This window comes from Pseudorca crassidens, chromosome 8 (genome assembly GCF_039906515.1).
Source record: "Pseudorca crassidens isolate mPseCra1 chromosome 8, mPseCra1.hap1, whole genome shotgun sequence".
Classification (NCBI taxonomy): Eukaryota; Metazoa; Chordata; class Mammalia; order Artiodactyla; family Delphinidae; genus Pseudorca; species Pseudorca crassidens.
In genome coordinates, this window is record NC_090303.1 from 58,208,274 (window position 1) to 58,231,007 (window position 22,734).

Genomic DNA, 22,734 nt, shown 5'->3' on the forward strand with positions numbered 1-22,734 from the left:
AAATAATCTACTTAAAATAATATAAAGTATTCAAAATAATTGCTAGGCTAAACAACATTCTTTTTCATGAAAGAAACTGTCATAGACAACCAAGTGGCAAAAACAGAATGGAGAGAGCTGTGGTTGAGTGTAAATCCTATAGCAATGAAAGTAATTTGTATTATCCTTACTTCTTTGAATAAATTCAGATGACAGCCCTATTTCATTTCTTCATTCGGTTTGGAGGCCAGATGGCATTAGAATCATTTACTTCACCTTGTTGTGCTTAATTACTACAATAAACACACTATTTTCCAAATTAATCATAACAAAGTAATTTCATTAGTAACACAGCAGGCTGTTGAATTATTAGCATCATAACAGTTTGCAAACAATTAAACTTTATTTGAACCTTAAAAATTTGCAGAGTGGAACATTATTGTAACATCTAATGGCAATAGAGTACAAATTCAGTACAGAGCAAATAATCAAGCAAAACGCTCTGTAAAATATGACTTACAATCACCTTTGAAAAAAATTAGCTCTCTGTTCATAGAAAAACAAATAAAAGCTAAGCAAACATAATGAGAACATAGCAATTAGCATATTTTCTAACAAGCCATGTTGTTTAAATTCACATTAATGATTATTATTATGATCTTGAAGAGTGTGTGATATATTGTCAAGGGTATAAAGAAAACTTTCCGCCTCCTAGTATACAGATGATTTCACCAAATGAATACAAAGTAGTCATGAGTTGAAAGTAATGATTGTTTTTTCCTGTCAGTCCAATTAAAAATGTTTTGTTTCCTTTCTCATCTCCCACCTATATTCAAGTGAAAAAGAACAAAGGCCAGAGGAGCTCTGGACAAAAGTTAACACTTTTTTTCTGTACTGTCACCATTCCAGAGACTATCTGGCATCAGTTGGCAAAGGACTCCCTCTCCTGGATTAACTGTAAAAACAGGCAATAATCTTCTAAATACTTTACGTTTGGAGTGAGTCTCTGCCTGAGTGGAGGAGGGGTTTCCAAGTGGGTTCCTATGCAATGAAAAGCTGCTGCCATCTACTGGCCCAAGACTAAAATCTTCATTTAGGCCAGAAGCACAAAATCTGTGCCTACAAGGAAGTCTACATTTTCAGTGGAACCCACAGCTGCTTTCACTTTTCAATCTCTCAGGCTTTGAAAACCAATCCACTAAATTCATCACCAGTTGTCTCACTTCTGCCAAGATGATTTCAATCTATCCCAATGGCTCTATATTAGGAGAAGATTAACAAGTGCATAAATTAATTTCTGAAAGCTTTAACTTGACCTGGTCTAATCTATATAAACTAGAATTCACCCACAATCCCCCAAATTAATATATATTTTTTACATGTGAAATCTGATAATCACAGTACAGAGGGGATAATAGTAAAACATAAACTCTGAAATATTGCTTGTAGATAGTTTTTTTTTTTTTTTTAATGTATTTTATTTAACATAGGGGTCAGCAAACTACAGGCAATGGGTCAAATCTAGCCCACCACCTGTGGGTTTTTTTTTTTTTTTTGCGGTACGCGGGCCTCTCACCACTGTGGCCTCTCCCGCCGCGGAGCACAGGCTCCGGACGCACAGGCCCAGCGGCCATGGCTCACGGGCCCAGCCGCTCCGCGGCACGTGGGATCCTCCCGGACCGGGGCACGAACCTGTGTCCCCTGCATCGGCAGGCGGACTCTCAACCACTGCGCCACCAGGGGAGCCCCCGATAGTTTTTATAAATAATGGAGGGTTTTAAACATCGGCTCGTTTGCATGGTTAGAATCTTTATCTTTAAAGCAAAGATCTGAAAACTCAACAAAAGTAGTACCTTCTAATCAAGGATTCAATATTAGCAGATTATATTTACTTCAAATAATTATCCAATCAGCAGTATATTTTGATATATATACCATAGTGGTACCTTGTAGACATTTAAAATACCTTTGATTTCAAACATACATGAAAAAGTAACAATATAACTCCACAAACCTTGCTCTGAAGCACATCGCACACCTCCAATGTCAGACCAACACTACCCTTCCATTCACCTGTACCTGGGTACATGTTCCCACCGGATTTCTACACCCTCCTCTCTGAGCCTCCCTTCTCTTCTCATTGCTTTCAGAGGTGCAGAGCAGGCCCAAATCTGGACTTTCACTGTTTTGTGGTGGTACTTTAATATCACAGTAACAATCAGGCAGGGTAACAGTACTCAGTTATGCCTTCTGACTTTGAGAATACATTGAGATTCTTTATGCCATTACATTAGTGGCAGAATGGGACCTCTCACAAAATTTTTGTTTCATTAAATTTAAAGAAAACTACAGTAGAAAATGTTGGCAAGCCCATTATATAACCAGGGTATTTATTATTGGTAAAGGGCTTTGCACAAACCATGGTTCTGGTCTTCACGTGTGTTGCAGAGGGTGACAGCATACTCCCCATTTGCAATTCTATCGTTTTTCTTTCTTGTGGCTATATTTAACATAAAGTAAATTCCCCAATCAGTAAAAATTCTTTCATGAAAACATGTTACTATTGTTTGAAAAATAAATACTAAGAGAACTCATCTACAAAGTTTTAACAAAGCTACATTCTTTAGATAGCATCTACCAAAAACTTTCATGATACATTCAATTGAAATTTTTATGAAATTATATATTACATTCTAAAAAATAATTGATATCCAGTATTAAGAGAAATTACAACTCTTACTAGAAGTAGCAATGATTATGTGATACATATAAAATAGTGCTGAATTTTTCACACAAATCAGATGAGTAAATAAACCCATGATTATTTCTTTGAAAAACAGCAACAGGTATAACTTTACTGCTTGCATCTAATTTACATTAATATCCTTCATTTAATTTCACATCAGAGGAATATTATAATGAATGCATAAAACAACAAAGACAAACGATGCTCAACAAAACAAAGAAAGGTTATGAGCTGTCACTCATGCTTTCACGATGATTCTCAATCCAAAGCATTTGCACACTAGCAGAGGAATCTTCCTTTTCTGCAGGCAGAAAGGGAAAGTTGCATTTTAATTTTTTTCTTCAGGCAAAATGTTGATTTTCCCCGCTTAGAAAAATGTTACATTTTTAGCCAAGGAAAAAAATGAATGTTTACTCAATATTTTGTCAATTCAGCTCCTCAGAAAGGCCATAAAAGTGGTATTTTACTAAAAAGGAGGAGGTTTGGGAAAACAGCTGGTTATTATCAAAGGGATTTTTCTCTAAATAATCTATTTATTTCCAAAGTAAATTCTATGAAGTTATTTTTAAAACTAAACTAGATTTTTTTTTTTAAAGAAGAAGATGATTTGGGAGCATAATCTTCGTGCTATCAGAAAACTACAAAGACTTTTAAAAAGGCAAAGACTCATAACGCAGAGACCAAGAGAACATATGAGCTATTACAGAATATTGGATTAAAATGTACTTACCCAGGACTCTCAAATATCATACATCTCCATTATGTAGGCTTTCGGCACCAAGCCAATGGCTCCCTTCATTTCTCCTACCCACCAGCCATATCTATTGTATTCCTAATTGAAAACAATATGCAGTATTAACCTTCAGACTGGGTGTAAGTACAATGTTGTTTGTACGCAACTTCTTAGAAATGTTACTTCTTTTTATAAAGTTATAGGAGCTTGAGCTGCAAATTGAAACGTTTTAATCTTTTTTTGTTTCTGAACACTTTAAAAATGCTGTTAGGCAAAGATTTAAATTAATGTATAAGACAGAGCCTGTTTATTTCACAGTGTAGAACACAGAAACAGTCACTTAGGATAGAAACCTAGCAAATGAAACTACATAAGGAAGTCCGTTCTCTGGGCCCCTTTCCCTTCTCTCTCCCACATCTCTCTCTCTTACACACACACACACACACACATACACACAGAGCCTGGGGGACACCTTTTAATATGCAAACACCAGTGTTAGAGGCTCCGAGGTCATAGCCAGGATCCTTAGGATACTATCTTTGCCTTCAAGGAGCTTTTCATCTAGCAAGGATAGATTTTTTTTTTTTCCCACAATAAACTACTTAATTCCTAGTTAAACTCATATGACCGAAAATGATTTAGGATGTAGAGGTATGCCCCTTCTTAGGAAAATCTAAAAATGAGTATAGATGTTTTAAACAGATAAATTAGAGAACAAGGAAACACTACTAATGCTTTCCCCCAACCGGCTTTCCAAAATAATTCACAAAAGGGCTCCTTTTCAAAAGCTTCCCAAAGGCATTTACTGTTCCTCTGGATTGATCACAAACTACATTAGGTAAAGGATGAATGGAAGGAATTTAAAGGTGGTATTCGATTCACCCTTACGGGGGAAGATCAATAGGAAATAAAAGTATCTCAAATTATAAAGGCAAAATATTAATCTAGCTGTAAAAAAAGACTGATTGATGAGTCACTTTTGAGTTTATTTTGCAGTGTGAGCTAATCCTGTTCCTCCTTTTCTTCCCTTTGCTCCACTGACAGACACACCACTGCTCTAGGCATCGTGAACACTGTACCCGCTCTCATTTGTCTGCCAGATTGACTAATGCATTTTTATCTCAAATTTATTTATGTTTAGTGAGATACAAACAAAGTAAAATGAATTACAAGTTTCAAGAATAATATCTCCCAAAAGCAATACTCTGAAAAAGCACTGTAGGACCCAAATTTAATTTTTCATATAAGATACATTTTTAAAATCAATCCCCAAAGTAATTCAATAGGCTATGATTTCCAACATCTGAGTCACAGATAAATGTGCATATGCATATCGAGTTACATGTGGGGAGGGAACGTTAATACCAGTACAGATGTAACATTTGTATTGATGACTAACCATGCTATTGACCATCAGAAAGGAAAATAATACAATTTTTCCATACAATGTAGCAACATTCCCAGGTGTGTATTGATATGTAGTCTATCAATAGAGAGATTACAAGATTAAAATCTATAAGTACTTTTTTAAACAATGGGATGTATCAGAATTAAGTTTTTCGTAAGAATAAGATGGAAGGAAAACGGGGGTGGTGGAGAAAGGCCTGATTCTAATGAGGGCACAGCTCTGGCTTACGAGGCAGTAGACTCAAGATTTTAAAAGTTTCCTGATAGTGTGAACTTAGTGGACAAAATTCTCTAAGCAATGAAAATAGTCTGATGCCCAGAACTCAGTGAAGATGACTATAATCTATGTAGAATATATTTGTCAGAAGAAAATACCAACTTACTGAAAGCTATGATTAGTAACCATTATATCCTAATAGGTACCTAATAAAACTGCCCTTTTCAATTTTTTAAGGCAATGAATACAATTAGAGCCTAACGCTTAACAAAACAAATGTATTTCACCTTGCAGAGGCCAAAGGCCCACAGCGTAAGATTTCAAAATGGATACTTAACAAAGTAAGTCTAAGTGTGAAAGCTCTTATCCAATGCCCATCTAAGATTTTATTCAGCTGATTATTTGGAAAGAGTAAAGGAACTAGGCCCCCAAAGGCTAGAAAAACAGAATACATTTAGTGAGAGGGCATATTATGACCCAAACCTGCTTTCAGAGAACAGCTTGCAATCTGGGTTTCAATGTTTAGATTCAAGTTACAAACCAGAAAGTTCATATTACTTTATAATATTCTGTTTTGAAATTATAATCTACACTCCAAATTAAGGGCATATTATTGTTCTCAAAAAGCTCATTCACATCCAAATTTAAGAAACTGATTTCCAACAAATCACTTCAACGAAGGACCAATGACATCCTTCACACAAGAGAAATTTGCATGACGGCAACTGAGAAGATTCATTAAACAGAAAGTACAGTAATAAACAGCAGAGGAGTTTATTCAGCTGTACACAAATCCCTTAAAAGTAACATTCTAGGAAAAAATTAAGTTTTAGGCTAAAATAATCTTAAATGTTTCACTAAATTAATTTAAAAGAATTGAAAGGCATATGAAATACACACCTCATAAAAGTACTCTAAGATATAACAGGTTTAAATCAGAAAAGAGTAAAAATAAAAAACCAGAATGTTTATTACTTTACATTTGTAAAGAATTCCATACAGCACTCCTGTGTGGAATTAAGAGGTAAGATAAAACATAGGGAGGTAAAAATCTAGTAGGCAAATTTACGGATTTACACTGCAGCCATTAGAGGATGTCAGCAAGGCTGCAAACACAGAAGCTTTTACTTTTATCATTACTATCCTCTGTATGAGCCTCCTGAGCAACATGAATCCCAATTAAACCATTTGCAGCCTATAAATTGGAATGAAGATGCATCTTGGAGTACGGTATTCTAAACGCCAGCCTGAAGATTCAATAGCATACACACTTTCCTTTGGAGGAAGAAAATCTGCCTTCCATTGCCTTTCCCTGTTTGCTGCCCCCAAGCAAATGTGATTATGAATGATGTATTACTTACAGTGGAAAATAATGCGATCCATACAATGTTGTCTCGCTGTCCACATACTAATTGTAGTATTGGTCTAAAAGTCACGGGTGGGTCATTAAAAAAAAAAAAACAACCCTCACACCTTATCTTGTTAATAAACAAAAAATAAAGAGACAAAAGTCATATGAGGCTGCTATCTAAATCTCTGAAAGGTTAGGAAGCCTCGTGTCATCTTGATGACACATGAGATCTCAGGTACAAGAAGGTCTGCCATCTGGTATTCTTCACCCTACTCGGCTCTTAACATCAACTGAAATGCTAACATAGGCAAGTGACTGTACTTCAGGAGGACTGATAAAATAATGAAGAGTCCTTTAATCTACAGGAAACCATTCTAGTCAATTTATAAGAAATATTGCATCCCTTTGTAGGACGTGTAATTATTTTCTATTAATCATGTGCTATAAAGCTACATTATGCAGTTATTCTGTTATCACTAGAAAGAGGCCTGCAGTCAGCTTCTGACAATGTTAGGTAATTACTAACACAAAGCTTCTTTCTCCTCCCGTAGTAATGCTATCAAGATCTAGAGGTGTAGTGATGCTTAGTGTATAAAAATAGTACTCAAAAGAAATTTAATATCTGCAAAATGGATGGCTTCAAGGCAAAATGTAATGTGGCAGTTAAAGAAGCAGGAAAGCTCAACTTGCCCAATAATTTGAGAAAATAATCATAAGGCAGCACTGACCGTTGTGGTCTAACTCCTCTGTTTTCAATTTTTACATCATTAAAATAGTTTTTGTTTTATTTTATAGTTAAAATTTTAGGCCTCAATTAATCATTATTAAGCAATAAATTAAAGTGATTATGTAAAAAGGCAGGAAAAAAAGGACTAGTTTTGATAAAGTGAAACAGAGACTTTATCCAACACAATAGCAAACGTATGTCTATGTTTACTTACTAAATCTTCTCTCTCTGCCAGTGTATTATTTTACACTTAAATAAGATGCCAACATTTACTTAAATCCTTTTCAGCACCACGATTCTCATTTCTCAAGTATGTTAATCCACTTTCTACAAACCATATGGTAAAAGAATGCTGCCTTAACAGAAACTTGAAACATTAGTAAGATTTTGTGATGTACCACCCCTTTCAGAAAGTAGTTACCAATCTGTTTGAAAGCAACAGGTGTTAGAAAGGTTAAAAGACTATATTACTTTCTCCAAACGTATATCTGTACTTCAAAACATACCAGCCTTGTGCAGAAACAAAGGTAATTTTATTCACAAAATATAAACTACATTGAGTTTCAGAACCAGTGGACTTTACCATTGTTTTCCAACTATTCACTGTGATATTTTCAATTTTTCAAATTGTTCATAAACATTGTAGTAGCATGAAAACTAGATAACTATTTAAAATATGGAAATACTTTCTTCAAGGCTACCTCTTCAATCTCTTCCTTTTTACTATCTCCAATTAGAAACTTCGTAAGAATCGTTTCTTATACATCCATCATTTCAAAAGTTGTCTTAAAATGCACAACAGGTACTTGACAACTTCGTTTTTTACTATTATTATCTACACTTTAACTGCTTGAATCTTAGTCTCCTAACTCATTCCTTAAATGAGGAAATGGACACTAACAATTTCTAAGATCCTCCCTGATGTTTGAATACCACCATCACGAACCTGCTTTACCACCCTAAGTCTCTTAGCATCTCATGGAAATCAACCTCACTACTTTATAATTTACTATGCAAGTGTGACTTTGAGTTACTCTAATTCAAAGAATTCCTATTTTTTTCCTCCGTGCACTGCGCACTCCATTTTTAAAGTGAGAGAGACAAAAGACGAGCAAGGAAGGTGATAGTAGGAACTTAATTCCTGTAACAAATTTTAGTTTATATTCCAGAGTCAAGATACATTTAATTCAAATCTCTACACAGTCAACATTTACAATGGCATAAAGTAAAAACTGATATGCAGACTGATGATTCTTAGGTATTGTTAGGCAAAGAAAGATCAAATCATGCTCAGTAGTGGGTGGCCTTGGTACTCAGTGTATTTCACCAACCAGTACATGACTGTTAACTGTTCTAGTTCAGACCTTCATCACCTCACCCTGGATCATTGCATCATCCACTCTGCCTCTCTGTACTTCCCGGAAACGGCCTTTGTCAGTTTACTCGGCTGCTCAGGAATGTACACTAGCCCCCCAACGCTTTAACTGCAAACTCCTCTCACTGCTCTGGTCCCACAGCCCAACCTTCTGTGCTGCACTCATTCCTGCCTCTGTACGTGGCACTCCTTCCCCAAGGGGCATCTCCCCTCCCTCATCCAAAGCCTATCTAGTAACTAAGACTCGACTCAGGTTACCCAGCTTTCACGAATTTCTCTCTGAGTTATCTAATCCATACTTACATCTCCCATTTCAAGCTGAGTATTTATTCCCCAGCGGAGTTTATGTACTTCAGTTTTGTCCGTTCAACTAAAATAAAGTAGAAACTCACTGAGATCGCGGCAATGTCTTACACTCAAAACTGTATGCCCCACACTCCAGGATGTGTAAAAGATGTTCAATAAATATGTACTTCATGATGAAACAGACATACTTCTTCTTCATTTTGGATGACGCACCAGATGACCCTCCTAAATGTTTTCTTAAGAAGGGTAATTTCCAATAGGAATATATTTTCCATGTGTATATTGGACATACTTGAAGAATTTTAGTAATGACTAAACAAACATTTGTTCTGAAGTATGTCTAGCTTCACAATGTGAAGTGTGCTGTTCCTTGTCATGGCTGGCTGCGGCCCATCGTGTTTTCCCATGTGCTGTAGAGCATACCTTGTCTAAAGAGCCCAAATTCCACTTGCAGAAAGAAAGATACCTGTCCCCTGAAGAACTGGGACCAAATAATTCTAGTTCTTCGAAGAAATGGCTTCAGTTGAATTTACTGTAAGTATGGAAGAGGTTAAGACAGAACCCTGCAACAGCAGAAACAAGTGTGGCAGGTCTAGGGGAAAATCTGCTAGTTTTTCAGCTGCTGCTTCTTACTCTTGTGATTATTTTCTCAGAAGACTGAGGGTCTCCAGCTTGTTACTAACTAGGTATGTGACCTCGGGCAATCCCCAAGTTCTTTAGGGGTGATTTTCTTTTTTTACATTTATATCACTCTTTGAGACTCCATAATAATCCAGTTACGTACTTAACATAAATCAGTAAGTCTAATTATTATACATTTGGACCCTCACAGAATTACCTATATGAAATCTCTTGTTATATGTACTATAAATTTTTTGTTGTTGAGGGTACTATCTGCCACTGTTCTTATTATATAAAGTTGTTGAGGTCAGATAATCCACGAAGATTCTAGAAATTCACGTGAGATTTTTTTTTTTTAAGTAGCCAGTGCTGGGAAAAGCCAAGCTTCCTCCTTCATGATTAAAAAGAATTATTAGCTCCTTGTCTCTCCCTTTTTCAGTGTGGCTGCCAAGAAGCTCAGGAAGTTCAAGCGTAGAAACTCCATTGTCTTTTAAGGTCTCCAGAGGCAGTCCTTTTTTCCATTAGCCTTTTATTTATTTTTCCCCAATTATGTGGAGCCTCAAGATCTTCTCACCATAAAGTGAAGAGCTAGCACTAAGGTTGCCCTACCTCTACGATTCTACCATTCTAAATTCCTTTAAGAAGTTCAGGATTATTTCCTTTTTTTTTTTAATGTAAATTTATTTATTTATTTTTGGCTGCTTTGGGTCTTCCTTACTGCGCACAGGCTTTCTCTGGTTGTTGCAGAGCATGGGCTCTAGGCTCGCGGGCTTTAGTAGTTGCAGCACGCAGGCTCAGTACTTGTGGCTTGCAGGCTCTAGAGCGCAGGCTCAGTAGCTGTGGCGCCGGGATTAATTGCTCCACGGCATGTGGGATCTTCCCGGATCGGGGCTCAAACCCATGTCCCCTGCATTGGCAGGCGGATTCTAACCACTGCGCCACCAGGGAAGTCCTAATTATTTCTTATTTTTAACTATATTTTCATAAACATATATTAAACATCTATCTGCCATAATGTTAGATATTGGGGATTCAAAAATACTTAAGACACAGTGTCTACCTCAAGGAATTGAGACAGGGAAACGAATAATCCTGGTCATGGCCCACTTAGGTATAGCAAAATGGAAAGAGAAAACCCTTTAGGGTCAGATCTGCGTTGATTCCAGGAGAAGGTACTTCCTAGCTGGTATCCTCAGGTGATTTACATAATAAGCTTACTAAGCATCAGTTTTCTTACTTGCAAAATTATATTGATAGTACCATATCCTTTGTAGGGTTACCTTAAGAATCAGAGGAATGAAAGCACAATGAGTACCTAGAACAAGATACTGTAGGTATGCAATAAATACTTTTTCATCCCCTCCCTCTGCCTTCCCACTAACTGGTGTAGCAAAATACCAGGGCAACAAAAAAACAGAGCATTTTGGAGTGTACTATAAGGCAACCTGATTATTACGGGCTGTTCCAAAGGGAATCTGATCTTTAAAGAGATAAGAAAGGAGACATCTCAAGAGTGAGAATATGCCATATATACATTGAGGGAGCTCTTGATTTTTGGGGGGGTGGGGTGGGGGGAGAGCAGAAGGGCGTAAAAAAATCATGGATTTTTCAGTTTAAGATTTTTTTTTTTACTTACCAACATGGTGCTTTTCTTTAAGGTTGTTTTGGTTTGCTCCTGGAAAACCTTTGCTTACTCCATGCAGAATTAAACCATGTAGGTTCTGCAGCCATAGCAGCCCCTCCACTGCCACCTCTGTGTAACTTGCCTCTCTGACACTGCCTTCTGGTCTCTCCTTTACTTCTCAAGCCACTGCAGGGCCTCAGCCTGACAGCCTGTCTCCTGCAGGCACCTTCCCCTTTCATCTGTCAACATTTTCCTGGAATGCTCCCTCCAATTTATGTAAGAGAAAATCGGGAAGTACTAGAGCATGGTTTTTGCAACCAGGTAACAAGAGGAGTCCCATGAGTGGAATGAGAACATCTTCTGACGTAATGCTGTTTCCATACACTGCTTATCACCACCAGGGAGAGGTTATAAGCATAGCATAGGTCTGCCCACTATGCTTCACCGTGGGCATTTAGCATAGAAACTAAATGCCGTCAGACCCAAACAACCGCAGTGACAAGTACAAACACTCCTCCTCCTTCCCAAAAGACTACAAGATGTGATAACATTTAGGGAACTAGCGTAGTATCATCAAGGTATGTCCTATATTGAGGTGTCCTGGTTACTCTTCAGCAGGTGGTTTTGCTATATGTGGCACATGGGGTCAGATGGTCACAAAGGAAAAACTAAGAGAGCTGAAAAGGAACTCTGTATTTCCCTCTGCCAGTAGAGCTCAGCAAGACTTTCATTTTATTTGCTTTTCTGGTAAGTCTGAAGCCAAAAAAGCCTTAGTAACAGAATCTTTACATTTTCACAATGAGAAGCAAATGATCAGTGACAGTTACATTTCACCAATCACTGGAAAAAGTCACAGCTACAAAGGGAAGCAATGCTTGAAACTCCAAATAACACACACTAAAAAAATGCCCTTTTACTGTATATTAGTGAACACTGTCAACCCACATTTCCTGTTTTTGACTTAATAAAAAATGTCTCAAAAAGCTGCAAAGCCCAAGTCACATGTGTCCTAGACTAGATGAAATATTCCAGGATTCTTAACTCTCTTATTTTTCTGTTAATAGCAGACAAGCAGCATGCCTCTTTCCTGCTGAAGCATAGCTCTTCTGTCATTAAGTCTCTAAAAATAATTTATTGCCTTAAAAGTAAGAATAGGAATGTGGTTAGTGATTTACTGGTGAGTACAGATTGAAAGATAAACTAATAGACAACGTAAATCCAGAGCAGCAAACAGAATAAAATAGCCAAAGAGCTATGTGGGACTATAATATGCCTGTAGCTATATAACCTGGATCCTGCCATGAAAATTATAAAACTCCATAAACACGGTTCTAGGACAATACTATTAACTATGATATTGTGTCCATGTTTAAGGTGGTAATAAAATTGAAATGCAAACCAGTAAAAGAATTTAGCATGATTTTAAACAACCTGTTTCCTAAAAAAAAAATAAATAACTAAAAACAAAAGATTTGCAATCTCAAATACGAATTTCCCCCATCAAATAAATCTGAAAGTAGGCCTTGTGTTTCATAATAACTTCACTAACAAGGCAGCGGTCATAAAAATCACATATTCCTGGAGACCTTCCTGGTGGCGCAGTGGTTAAGAATCCGCCTGCCAATGCAGGGGACTCAGGTTCGAGCCCTGATCCAGGAAGATCCCACATGCCATGGAGCAACTAAGCCCATGCACTACAACTACTGAGCCTGCGCTCTAGAGCCCACGTGCCACAACTACTGAGCCTGCATGCCACAACTACTGAAGCCCGCACGCCTAGAGCCCATGCTCCGCCACAAGAGAAGCCCCTGCAATGAGAAGCCCGTGCACCACAATGAAGAGTAGCTCCTGCTGTCCACAACTAGAGAAAGTCCCTGTGCGGCAATGAAGACCCAACGCAGCCAAAAATAAATTAAAAAAAAAAAAAGGTAATTGTACCTTGCTTAAAAAAAGAAAAATCACATATTTCCCTTTCATCCATTCCTATCAATACCTTCCATCTTTGGGTGGGGGGCAGAATTTCTAAATCTCCACTGAACTATTGAAGTATATAAAATGTCTTAACACATAAAAAAACAGCAGCAATGTTATATGAAAAGACCTGTAAGCAAAAAGTTACAGGCTTGCATTTTTAGGCAAGTAGTATTTAGATTTATTAGTAGTAAGGTTCAAAGGTTAAAACTAAGAAAATGCCAGACACTTTGAAGGAGGGGCTAGCTCAGCCAGGGGTCACGTGGCAGCTGCTAATTGGAAAATGTTAAAAAGGGAAGGGGAAGGGCAGGGTAGCTGCCTTCTCTTCCTTCTTTATTGTAACATTTGATTTTCACTAAAAAAAAAAGAAAAGAAAAGAAAAGAAAAAAGTAAAGAAAGAAAGAGAAGCTAAGATCTGTATAACTCAAAAGAGGCTTAAAATAAATAAATCAACCCCAGGCAGACTGAGCACAGCTGACACCCTATCAAGGCTTCCTTGCAAAAATAGAAAAAAAAGACTGAATTTTAAAATCAAGCTATATTTCTATAGTGAATTCTAATACAGAGAGCTTAATCATCAAACTAGCTAAATCTTTTTGTCATTATATTTACAAAATTAAAATATTCTTTATTATAGTACATGCCATTTTATTTCTTGATTTGTCTAAAGGTTTATTTATATTGAAAAGAATGTATCTCTTCTTAAACTATCTTGTGTTGCCTTTTTTTAAAAGATTATTTTCAGAACTGACAAGCTTCTAGAAGGTAAGTCAAATCAACAATAAATACTGCAAACTATAGATCAGTTAATTATAAAAAGCAAGTTGTGTTTCTTTGAAACCTTTTAAATGGCATTTTTTATTAGAAAAGTTGTGGCACTAATTTTTTTTTTACTAAGTACACGTTTTTTATGTCTCTATAAATACTGTTAGACTCCTTAAAATGCATTTTTCCTTAAGTATACAATTTTTACATTTAATTCAGAATGATGAAAAGAATTTTCATGATTAATGCTTACACTTCATTGACATGAGATAGGAAAGTAATAACCCATAGCTAAATTTAAAGTTGGATTTATGACATCATTTTGATTGTGCACATTAGCTGCAATTACCTGCACCACTCATTCTGAGCCACTAGATGGTGTAAAAAATAAATTTAAACGGTAAATTTTCATTCCAACACCATGGAATCTAAATATAACTCTGAGAAAGATTAAACAAATTTCTAGGCATATAACAAAGCTAGTGATTTCTATATTTATTGCACTCAAAAAAAAACAATCAATACATAGCATCAGCTCTACCTTGATCTAGAAACAAGTCCTTTTGAGCAATTCTTTGCTCTCTTCTTCTAAGGGCCTTGAGTTCTGAATTTATAATGATACTCATCATTCAAACTGCTGTCATCATTCACATATTAAATAAATTTATGATATTAACTTATGATCTATGTTTGCCAAAATTTTTATAAAAACTGTAAGACCAAGCAAATATAAAATTAAAGAATCACCAGAGGTTCCTATCTGAACTCACCCAAAGCCAAGGGGGGGAAGTAAGAGTCTTCATAAATATATCCTGACCCCCAAAGCAACCTGACAACAAAGAGCCAAGATGCTCATCAACGGCCCAGAATTTGTCCGAATTCCATCAAGAGAAAACTAACTGTCTTTCTTTCACCCTCACTAAGATCAACCTGGTTGATTGTACTAGGTCCGCAGCTGGGTAAATATGGGTATTTACTCATCCAGCCAATGGTGATAATGTGCTAACAAAGCCTTGTCTCTTCTTTTAAAAACCAAAATGAGCTCCAGATAAAATGCCCATCTCTAGAAGGCCTCTCCTGAAATGCTGCCGGTGGAAATTTAAACCTTGTGAAAGGTTGATAAAGGAAGTATTTTCAGGCAGCCCATACCCAAATAACAGCATTTAGAAATTTTAGATGGGAGTGTATTCTTCCTATGAGGTGGATTACCACCCTTAGCTCTATGACAGACTTCACATATAAAATTACAGTCATCACAAAACAGGTTTGGGAGAAAAGGAATGACTTCCCCCAGAATCCTAGAAATATAATACACACCTATGATTGTACTTCCAATTTCATATTCACAGAAAATGATTTTCTGAGGCAATGGCAGAAATAAGACAAGCCTATGGGAACGCTGCTTGCACCACAGCCTGTCCCAGAGGCTGGTACTCTGAGGCTTTCAGGAACAAAGACAACTTGAAAAAAACAAAAAAACAAAGACAACTTGATTCCTAAAGAAGGCTTCAAGAACAAACCCACATGGGCTTCGTAAGTTTCATATTTTACCATACAAACATACTGGCTACGTGCCATTTATCCCTATAGTCTGAAGTTCCAAGTGGAAGCTAATCAACCTTTTAATTTTATATGCGATTTTACACACAATTTAATTTTATGCAGCTAAATTGGTGAAAGAAACTGTGAGCTAAGTAAATTTGAGGAATGATTCCAAGAAAGTTTCTTTTCAAGAACTGAAACTAATCAGTTTGTTTTCTATATTAAGTAACTGACTCAAAAAGCTGTCATTTTAACACAGGACTATTGAATGCTCTGTAACAGGCTTAATCCAAGAGTTGTGATATGGCTATCTATAGCTTCCAAGAACTGAAAGTATCTTTCTAAAAAAAAAATACACTAGCGAGCAGAGGACTGAGAAATAAGGGACAAGTCTTATTTGGGCACCTCAACCAGCAATGATCACAGTTGGCTGTATTTACTTACTATTTTCCTCCAATCTACAAGGGCTTATATCTCTCTTTTTTTTTTTTTGGATTCCTGGTGCCTAGAATGGGCCCCTGCACATTTTAGGCACTTTACGACAGTTACAAATTAAATACAAGTAAGGAAAGAAGGGGGAGGGGGGAAGAAGAGAGGGAAAAAGGAAGGAAGATAGATACAGGCATAAGAAAAAAATAGAGCAGAAAGCTCTGATCTGGGAGTCAAAACACCTTGTTAAGTACTGGCTCTGGCACTTTCTTGACCCAAATTCCCTTATCTGTAAAACCAAGGATAGACAGATGAGCCCTAAGATCTCTCACTCCAATATTCTATGATTTTCTGTATATGATTTTATGCACCAGTCAACTAGTGTTTAAATTCAATTAAGTGACCTTATTTCCAAATTCTCTTCTGTATCTAATAAGTCATATTATCTTTCTGAATAAGTCATAATCTTTCCAAAATATCTCTCTAATCAACAAAGCACATTAAACTCCTAGACTTATGATTTATGTAACATTTCTTTACTTATATTTAAATAGTCTCCACACATCATTTGTTTCTAATGTGGCCTCATGAAGTAGACTGAGGGAGATATTTTTTAACCCCCATGTTACAGTAGGCAAAGTTAAAATATGAAAGTTAAAGGAGCTCATGCATGTCATTAGAAGTAAAATCAATTAAGAATCTTGACTTTTAGATTTAAGGCCAGAAGCATTTTGAATAATCCAGTATCTTAAGAGGCAGAAACAATGATTTTGTATATCTAAGGATGAGTTCATAGCAATATACTTTGCTATTATGTTTACAAATACAATTATGTTAAACTTAAAAAAAATTACCTAAACCTGTCTGAATAGAAAAGTATTGCTTTTAAATTGCCGGAACACCCGATGTATTTACATAAAGATGAAAAACTTGTTCTATAAACACAGTGTTACCAGTAGAGAATGGCAGACAAAATCAGAATAAGCACACAGAAGAATAAAAAGGAAGAGGAAAGAAAAACATAATAAATAACCTAATACCTTACAATGTTAACTTTCACATAAGTATATTGTTTCTGGAGAAGGCAGTGTGTGGATGTGAGCCAAAGGCTGAAGTGATAGGTAAACACACTGTTAAGTTGAATCCTGTTATCTGATTGTGTTTAAAATTTGATTATATTTCACTTGACAAAATAATTATTGTGAACTCCCAATTGTTAACAAGGACCTAGAAGAATTCCAATTGGCAATTTTTCCCTAGTGTTGTAGATCCAAATGCATAAAAATGCAGCTTCGTATTCATGCTTTACAGCTGTCATTTTGGGGTATCTGCTTACCTTGCTAAGAATGTAAATCACATCACCACGTTTAAATGACAATTCATCAGAAAGAGCTCCTGTGCAGTCCCACAAACCCTGGTAAAAATTAGCATAATCGGTGCTTTTATCTCCTAGGAAGAAGAAAGAGAAAACAAGAGTTAGAGCTTTCATGTAATGGGCCCTCACTTAAAAATGAACAAATAGCAATTAAAGGGCCACTCCAAACCACCAAAGAACAGTCGAAAAAAATTCTGTCCTCATTCAAAGAACACTTGATAACATCCACACAAGAATCCTACTTCTTGCTCTCATCTAATTAAGGACCATTTTCAAAAAGATCTAATTTTGAATGTCTTTTCTTTCCTCTCTCCTTTTCTTGTTTTTACCTAAAACTTGTAATTGCAACATGTTTCTTCAAACCAGCACCTAAGTTACTTCCCACTTATTTTCTATAACAAACCTAAGCCCACTTGCAACATGTTCTGAGGATGAGTCAGCCTCCCTGTATAATGAGCAATATCCATGAGATGTGATAAACACGTTGTGAAATAAGCACCGTACAGAATTTAGGACACATCATAAAAGTAATAATAATAAAGGAGCTAAGGTACAAATATAACCAAACGAGGTAACAAAAAAACTTTTTGAGATTTAAACTTCAAAAAAAAAAAAGCATCAATGGCATATATATATATATATATATTTTTTTTGATATGGACCATTTTTATAGTCTTTATTGAATTTGTTACAATATTGCTTCTGCTTTTTTTATGTTTTGTTTTTCTGGTCACGAGGCATGTGGGATCTTAGCTCCCCGGACCAGGGATCAAACCTGCACCCCCTGCATTGGAAGGCAAAGTCTTAACCCCTGGACTGCCAGGGAAGTCCCTAAATTTAAACTTTTTCAAAGCATAAAGCTGGTTAAAGGAAGAGAATAAAATGAAAGTAATCTAAAGGATAATTCCAGCTCTTATCTTTAGAAACTTTTGTACCCAAAGCCTCTCAAAGTTATTTCTAAAATATTTTAGCAACTTTGAAACTGCCAGTGCTAAAGCTGCATTTTCCAAGATTTCTGTCAGCCCTAGTTCAGGACATTAGGCTCTGAATAAACATGCAACATACACTGCAGTTATCAGCTCATCCTTCTAACAGCATAAGCACAATGGATGTGATGTGTTCAAACTGCCATACAGACCATTAACTGATTGATTATTTAGCGCTCTCCGCTCTATAATACCACAATAAACCGGGTAATAAATGCTTTGTCACTTATACAATGTGGGTCGCCTGAAACACAGCACAGAGTTAAATACACTGGCTGCTTTTGTTACACTGAGAACTGTTTCCTGTTTTTAATTTCATGATAATTGAGTTTTGATGAGTTAATGCAAAAAGAATGCAAGCAATATCAATAAGATGTCCCTGTATTCACTAACCAGGCAGAACATACACGTGCTGACAACTTCCATCATTGGAATGTCATCTTTGAATTCTGAGGGGATAACTGTGGAGACACATGCTGGATCAGGGTTGTCATCTTAGTTTTGTTATATGGCTCTCAAACAGCAGGCTCCTTGGCAATTCTAACACAACCAGTCACATTAGCGTGTCAGGAGGGCGTTCATCTTATTACACATAGCTTGTGATTTACTCAAAGTGTTAGGTTTATTCGAAATTTAAAAAATTCTCTTTAGTATCTGAAACATTTTTTTAAAGCCAAAAAGAAAATCTGAATAATATGGAGTCTGACTATTTAAGAAGTAAGACGTGACTTTTCCATTATACTTTTAAGAAAATAAACAAGGACAATCCTCCTATTAAAGTTTTTCCGCTTGTTTTCTAAGAACTCAAAAAAAGAGAGGGGACGGGGGAAAGGAGGGATAGAAGGAGGGAGGGAGACAGAGAGACAGACACCTTATTGACTTTTCCGCTCTAGCATTTGAACACTCATCACAGAAGCTAGCAGGGATGTACACAAGCCTGGGAATCCAACCAAGAACTAACAATGCTTGTGGCCACCCTTCATTACATTTTCCCCTCAAAGCATATATTATGGAAATTCTATGAATGGACACTAGAGGGCACTCTGGCTGGACAGATTTCTCCAAACATTGTCAAATTTTTCTAAGAAAAAAATTACTTAATAATGAAGTGAATGATTTCCTTTAAAAACCACTTATTTAGACAAATAGGGATTTAGAAGTTGAAACATTCTAGTCAGATTAAATCAACTGCTAACTGGGTCAAATGTTGTGCCCCATGCAGTCCGTCAGTGTCAGTTTAAAAGTCAAGGAATTAGAGCAAAGAGAGGATGACATCATTTCACACGCAAGGCCCTCCCCCATAGTCACTGGCCAGGAGGTAAAAGGATCTAAATAGCTGGTTTCCCCAGTCGAGGCTCCTGTGTGTTCCCCATGCTGCTCAGCCTTAGGCTTGATCCTAAAAGGCTGAAGAAAGAAAACCTGGGTTAAAAACTAGAGAAGTTTTGGCTTAGCTGAAGCATCCCAGTGGGTTCTGCAGCTGTTCAGCCTCTGCTTGCTCTTTCCTTTTTCAGATTCTCTCACAATAGTATTTCACTCAGTAGATTTTCAAACGCAGGGGAGAGGGAAGAAGGAAGAGGAAAGTATACGGTGATTTCTAACACATAATCCTTATCACTTTGGGGGTCTCTCCTCCCCTCGATGCGCTTAGTGAAACTCCCATTAACACTAATGGGAGTTACAGGAGCACAGGAGGGGAAGAGAGACCCCAACCGTGTGCAAGATGCATCTCTCCCTAGATGTGCATCATGGGCATTTCATTAAATCTCACTGCTGTAAAAAGTCAACAGAGCTAGTGATCTGGCAGTCCTGGGAACAAGATGCATTTTCTACTGTGCTTTCTGCAATCTTGATGATGATGTTACCCAAAGACCAACCTCATTCCTGTGTCCCATATGTGAGCCCTGTTAAAGAATAGTAAGTTGTTTATGTCACATGGCTACCTACCTGTACACACAAATTGACTATTCTATTTCAGCATGCAATATTAGTTATGATGTAGAACAGCGGTCCCCAACCTTTTTGGCACCAGGGACTGGTTTCATGGAGGACAATTTTTCCACGGACGGGGGGTGGTGGAGCGCGGGGTGGGGGGGATCGTGGGAATGGTTCAGGCGGTAACGCGAGCGATGGGGGAGGGGCACATGAAGCTTCGCTCGCTTGCCCACCGCTCACCTCCTGCTGTGCGGCCCGGTTCCTAACAAGCTGCGGCCCCGCGGCCCCGGGGCTTAGAGACCCCTGATGTAGAAGAATCCCAACGGGGGAGAAAACCTGGCAGTCTATGTTCATTAGCCTTAGTCTCCTTCGGAAAGTAATGTCAAAATTCTTAAAATGAATTCCAGACATAAAAATTAAGAATTATCTTGTTCTTCAGAGAGCAGCAAGCTCCTCTGGTTTACTTTTCTAAATTTTAAGTGTGTCTAAACATACACAAAAAAATATGCATCGACATCCTTGGAAGCACTGTGGGTTCACAGAAGTTAACACTGTTCATTTATACACCGAAAAAATAATCCCTGTGAGATGTGTTTTTTAAAACAACAACAACAAAAAAAATGGGATGGAGCATAATGTCATAAACCACCAATAAGCTTACATTGTGAATACAAATTAAATCGGTTTAGTTGTCTTTATTATATGAATTAATTTTCCTATTCTATCCACACCGTGATCCATGTTTTCAAAATTATCAAAAAAAAATCATCTCATTACGTTTCTTATCCTAAGAAGCATATATGGTTAAAAAAGAAGGTAAAGAAACAAAGAAAATAACATTCTAAATTAGCTGGCTTGTGAAAGATTTGAACAATGTATTTGCTCTTGTAAGTTAAACATGCAAAAACAGATCACTGAGCAAGAAAAACAGAATTGTTATGAAAGTACAAGCTAAACATTGGAGATATTGACTTTTGCAAAAATGAAAAGATTTTTAAAACATGATGACAATGGGTAAAACACAATAATAAGATAATGGAGAATCTCTCCTTGGGTAATGTCATAGGTGTAAAAACTATTTTAGAAAGGTAAGCATATTGTATAATGTTCAAAAAAATCAAATGGAATCTTTATTTTTTATATGCAAGCTACGTAAGCTTAAACATGAAATAACTTGTAAGAAATACATGCTTAATTTTGTTTCTGCTTATATATTTTACATTAGAGTAGTCTGAAAAAAGAATTTTTCCTTTAGTAAAATCAGTCAACGTGAAAAATATAACATTCTTGAGTAAGGTTAGAAGTTCACATCATGTGAAGCTCAGCAAGATAGTAATACCCTTGTCAACTCACTGCCCTGCACAGCAAACAAACTTCTAATGTTACATCTTTGACAGCCTGGGGAGAGCAAAGGTCACTGGTATGCAAAAGCATTAAAACTGTTGCTTGAAAAGAATTTCATGTCACTAAAGATGAGAATTATTGCAGTGCTTTATAGCAATTGCATGAAAAGGTAGATCTCCTTATTGCATTCCTTTGAGGAAAACCTGATTTGTTCTTCCTTCCCTCAAAGGCAAAAATTTGGGAGATAGTTACTTTAAAAGGGTTTTGGAAAAACATAATTGTTTTAAGCCAAAACACTCATATTTGTGGAAAGAAGATTTGTATGTGTCCACCTTCTATACCTGCACAGAAATTTAAAAAAAAAGAAAACGACATGCTTTTGGCAGAAGCTTTATGATAATAACAAAACGTATGTACTTAAAACTGCCAGTGAACATTGTCCTCAAGGCTTTGCTCAGCCTTGGTGTTTATAGCTGCATCTAATGACTTGTTCCTCACTTCCCTTCTGAAAAAAGCAAACCCAAACCTTTTGCAGCAACCTGCTCCTGCTTTCCTGTCCAGGTCCGGAAATCAGGCCTCTGTTTCCTTTCTACATGCCACAGTAGGAAGGACTCGAGAAGCCTACTTCCTGAACACACACTGCTTGACCACCCTGCCCCTGACAGCTTGAAAGAGTGATGTATGGACATATCAGAGAGGGGAGGTGACCCCCAACTATAGCTCTTTGCAGAACATGGGATGATATGGCAGACCTTGCCCCAGCTGACATGTGGCTATGAAGAGGTGTAAAGTCCTGATAAGAAGGCAGTCCTTCTCTTCTTTCTGTGTAAAATAATTGCTGGTTTATCAAAACTAACCTCATGCTTGCACTACAGATAGGGTTTATCTCCTGCTATTTGGAAATAACAAGAAGCAAGAGAAGTTGCCTTTATCATGTGATTCCGTACACAGCACGTGCAATTATTTTTCCAGTCTTAGTCATAATTAGTACCTGGGGCCACGTGCCAAGTGGAAAGGGATAAGGGGAATATCCTTCCTAGCCTTCCAGGCCACCACTGTCCTTTTCCCATTTTTAAGTTGCTGTCACTGGACTCTGGCATTTCTTACCCAATTCATTTGCTTTCTGTGTTAATCATATGCAATGAAGATATGCATGGCCAACATTTAAACAGGCTGCAGATCAATTAGCGGTCTTAAGTTTATCTGATTTTTATCAAAGAAGACAGAGCTGTGGGTCGATTGTCAGAGCCTGTGTCAAGTTGACCTTTTCAGAGATGTCTACATTGCCAGTCCCCTGGGCAACT

At 37.0% G+C, this 22,734-nt stretch overlaps 1 protein-coding gene across 3 annotated transcripts in view; it reads right to left on the bottom strand.

The window, feature by feature from the left end:
• Positions 1-363: 363 nt before the first annotated feature.
• The window catches only part of SKAP2 (src kinase associated phosphoprotein 2), a 304,301-nt gene continuing 281,930 nt past the window's right edge, over positions 364-22,734 (bottom strand). For 2 of the 3 annotated variants that reach the window (XM_067746566.1, XM_067746564.1), the window contains 3 exons: positions 17,130-17,242; positions 3,456-3,557; positions 364-3,026 (listed from right to left, as the gene is read on the bottom strand). In XM_067746566.1, coding sequence (XP_067602667.1) covers positions 3,465-3,557; positions 17,130-17,242 — 206 coding nt within the window. In that variant the 3' untranslated portion in view covers positions 364-3,026; positions 3,456-3,464. Of the gene's footprint in view, positions 3,088-3,454; positions 3,558-17,129; positions 17,243-22,734 lie in introns of all 3 variants that reach the window. The other variant, XM_067746565.1, reaches the window with a different exon arrangement.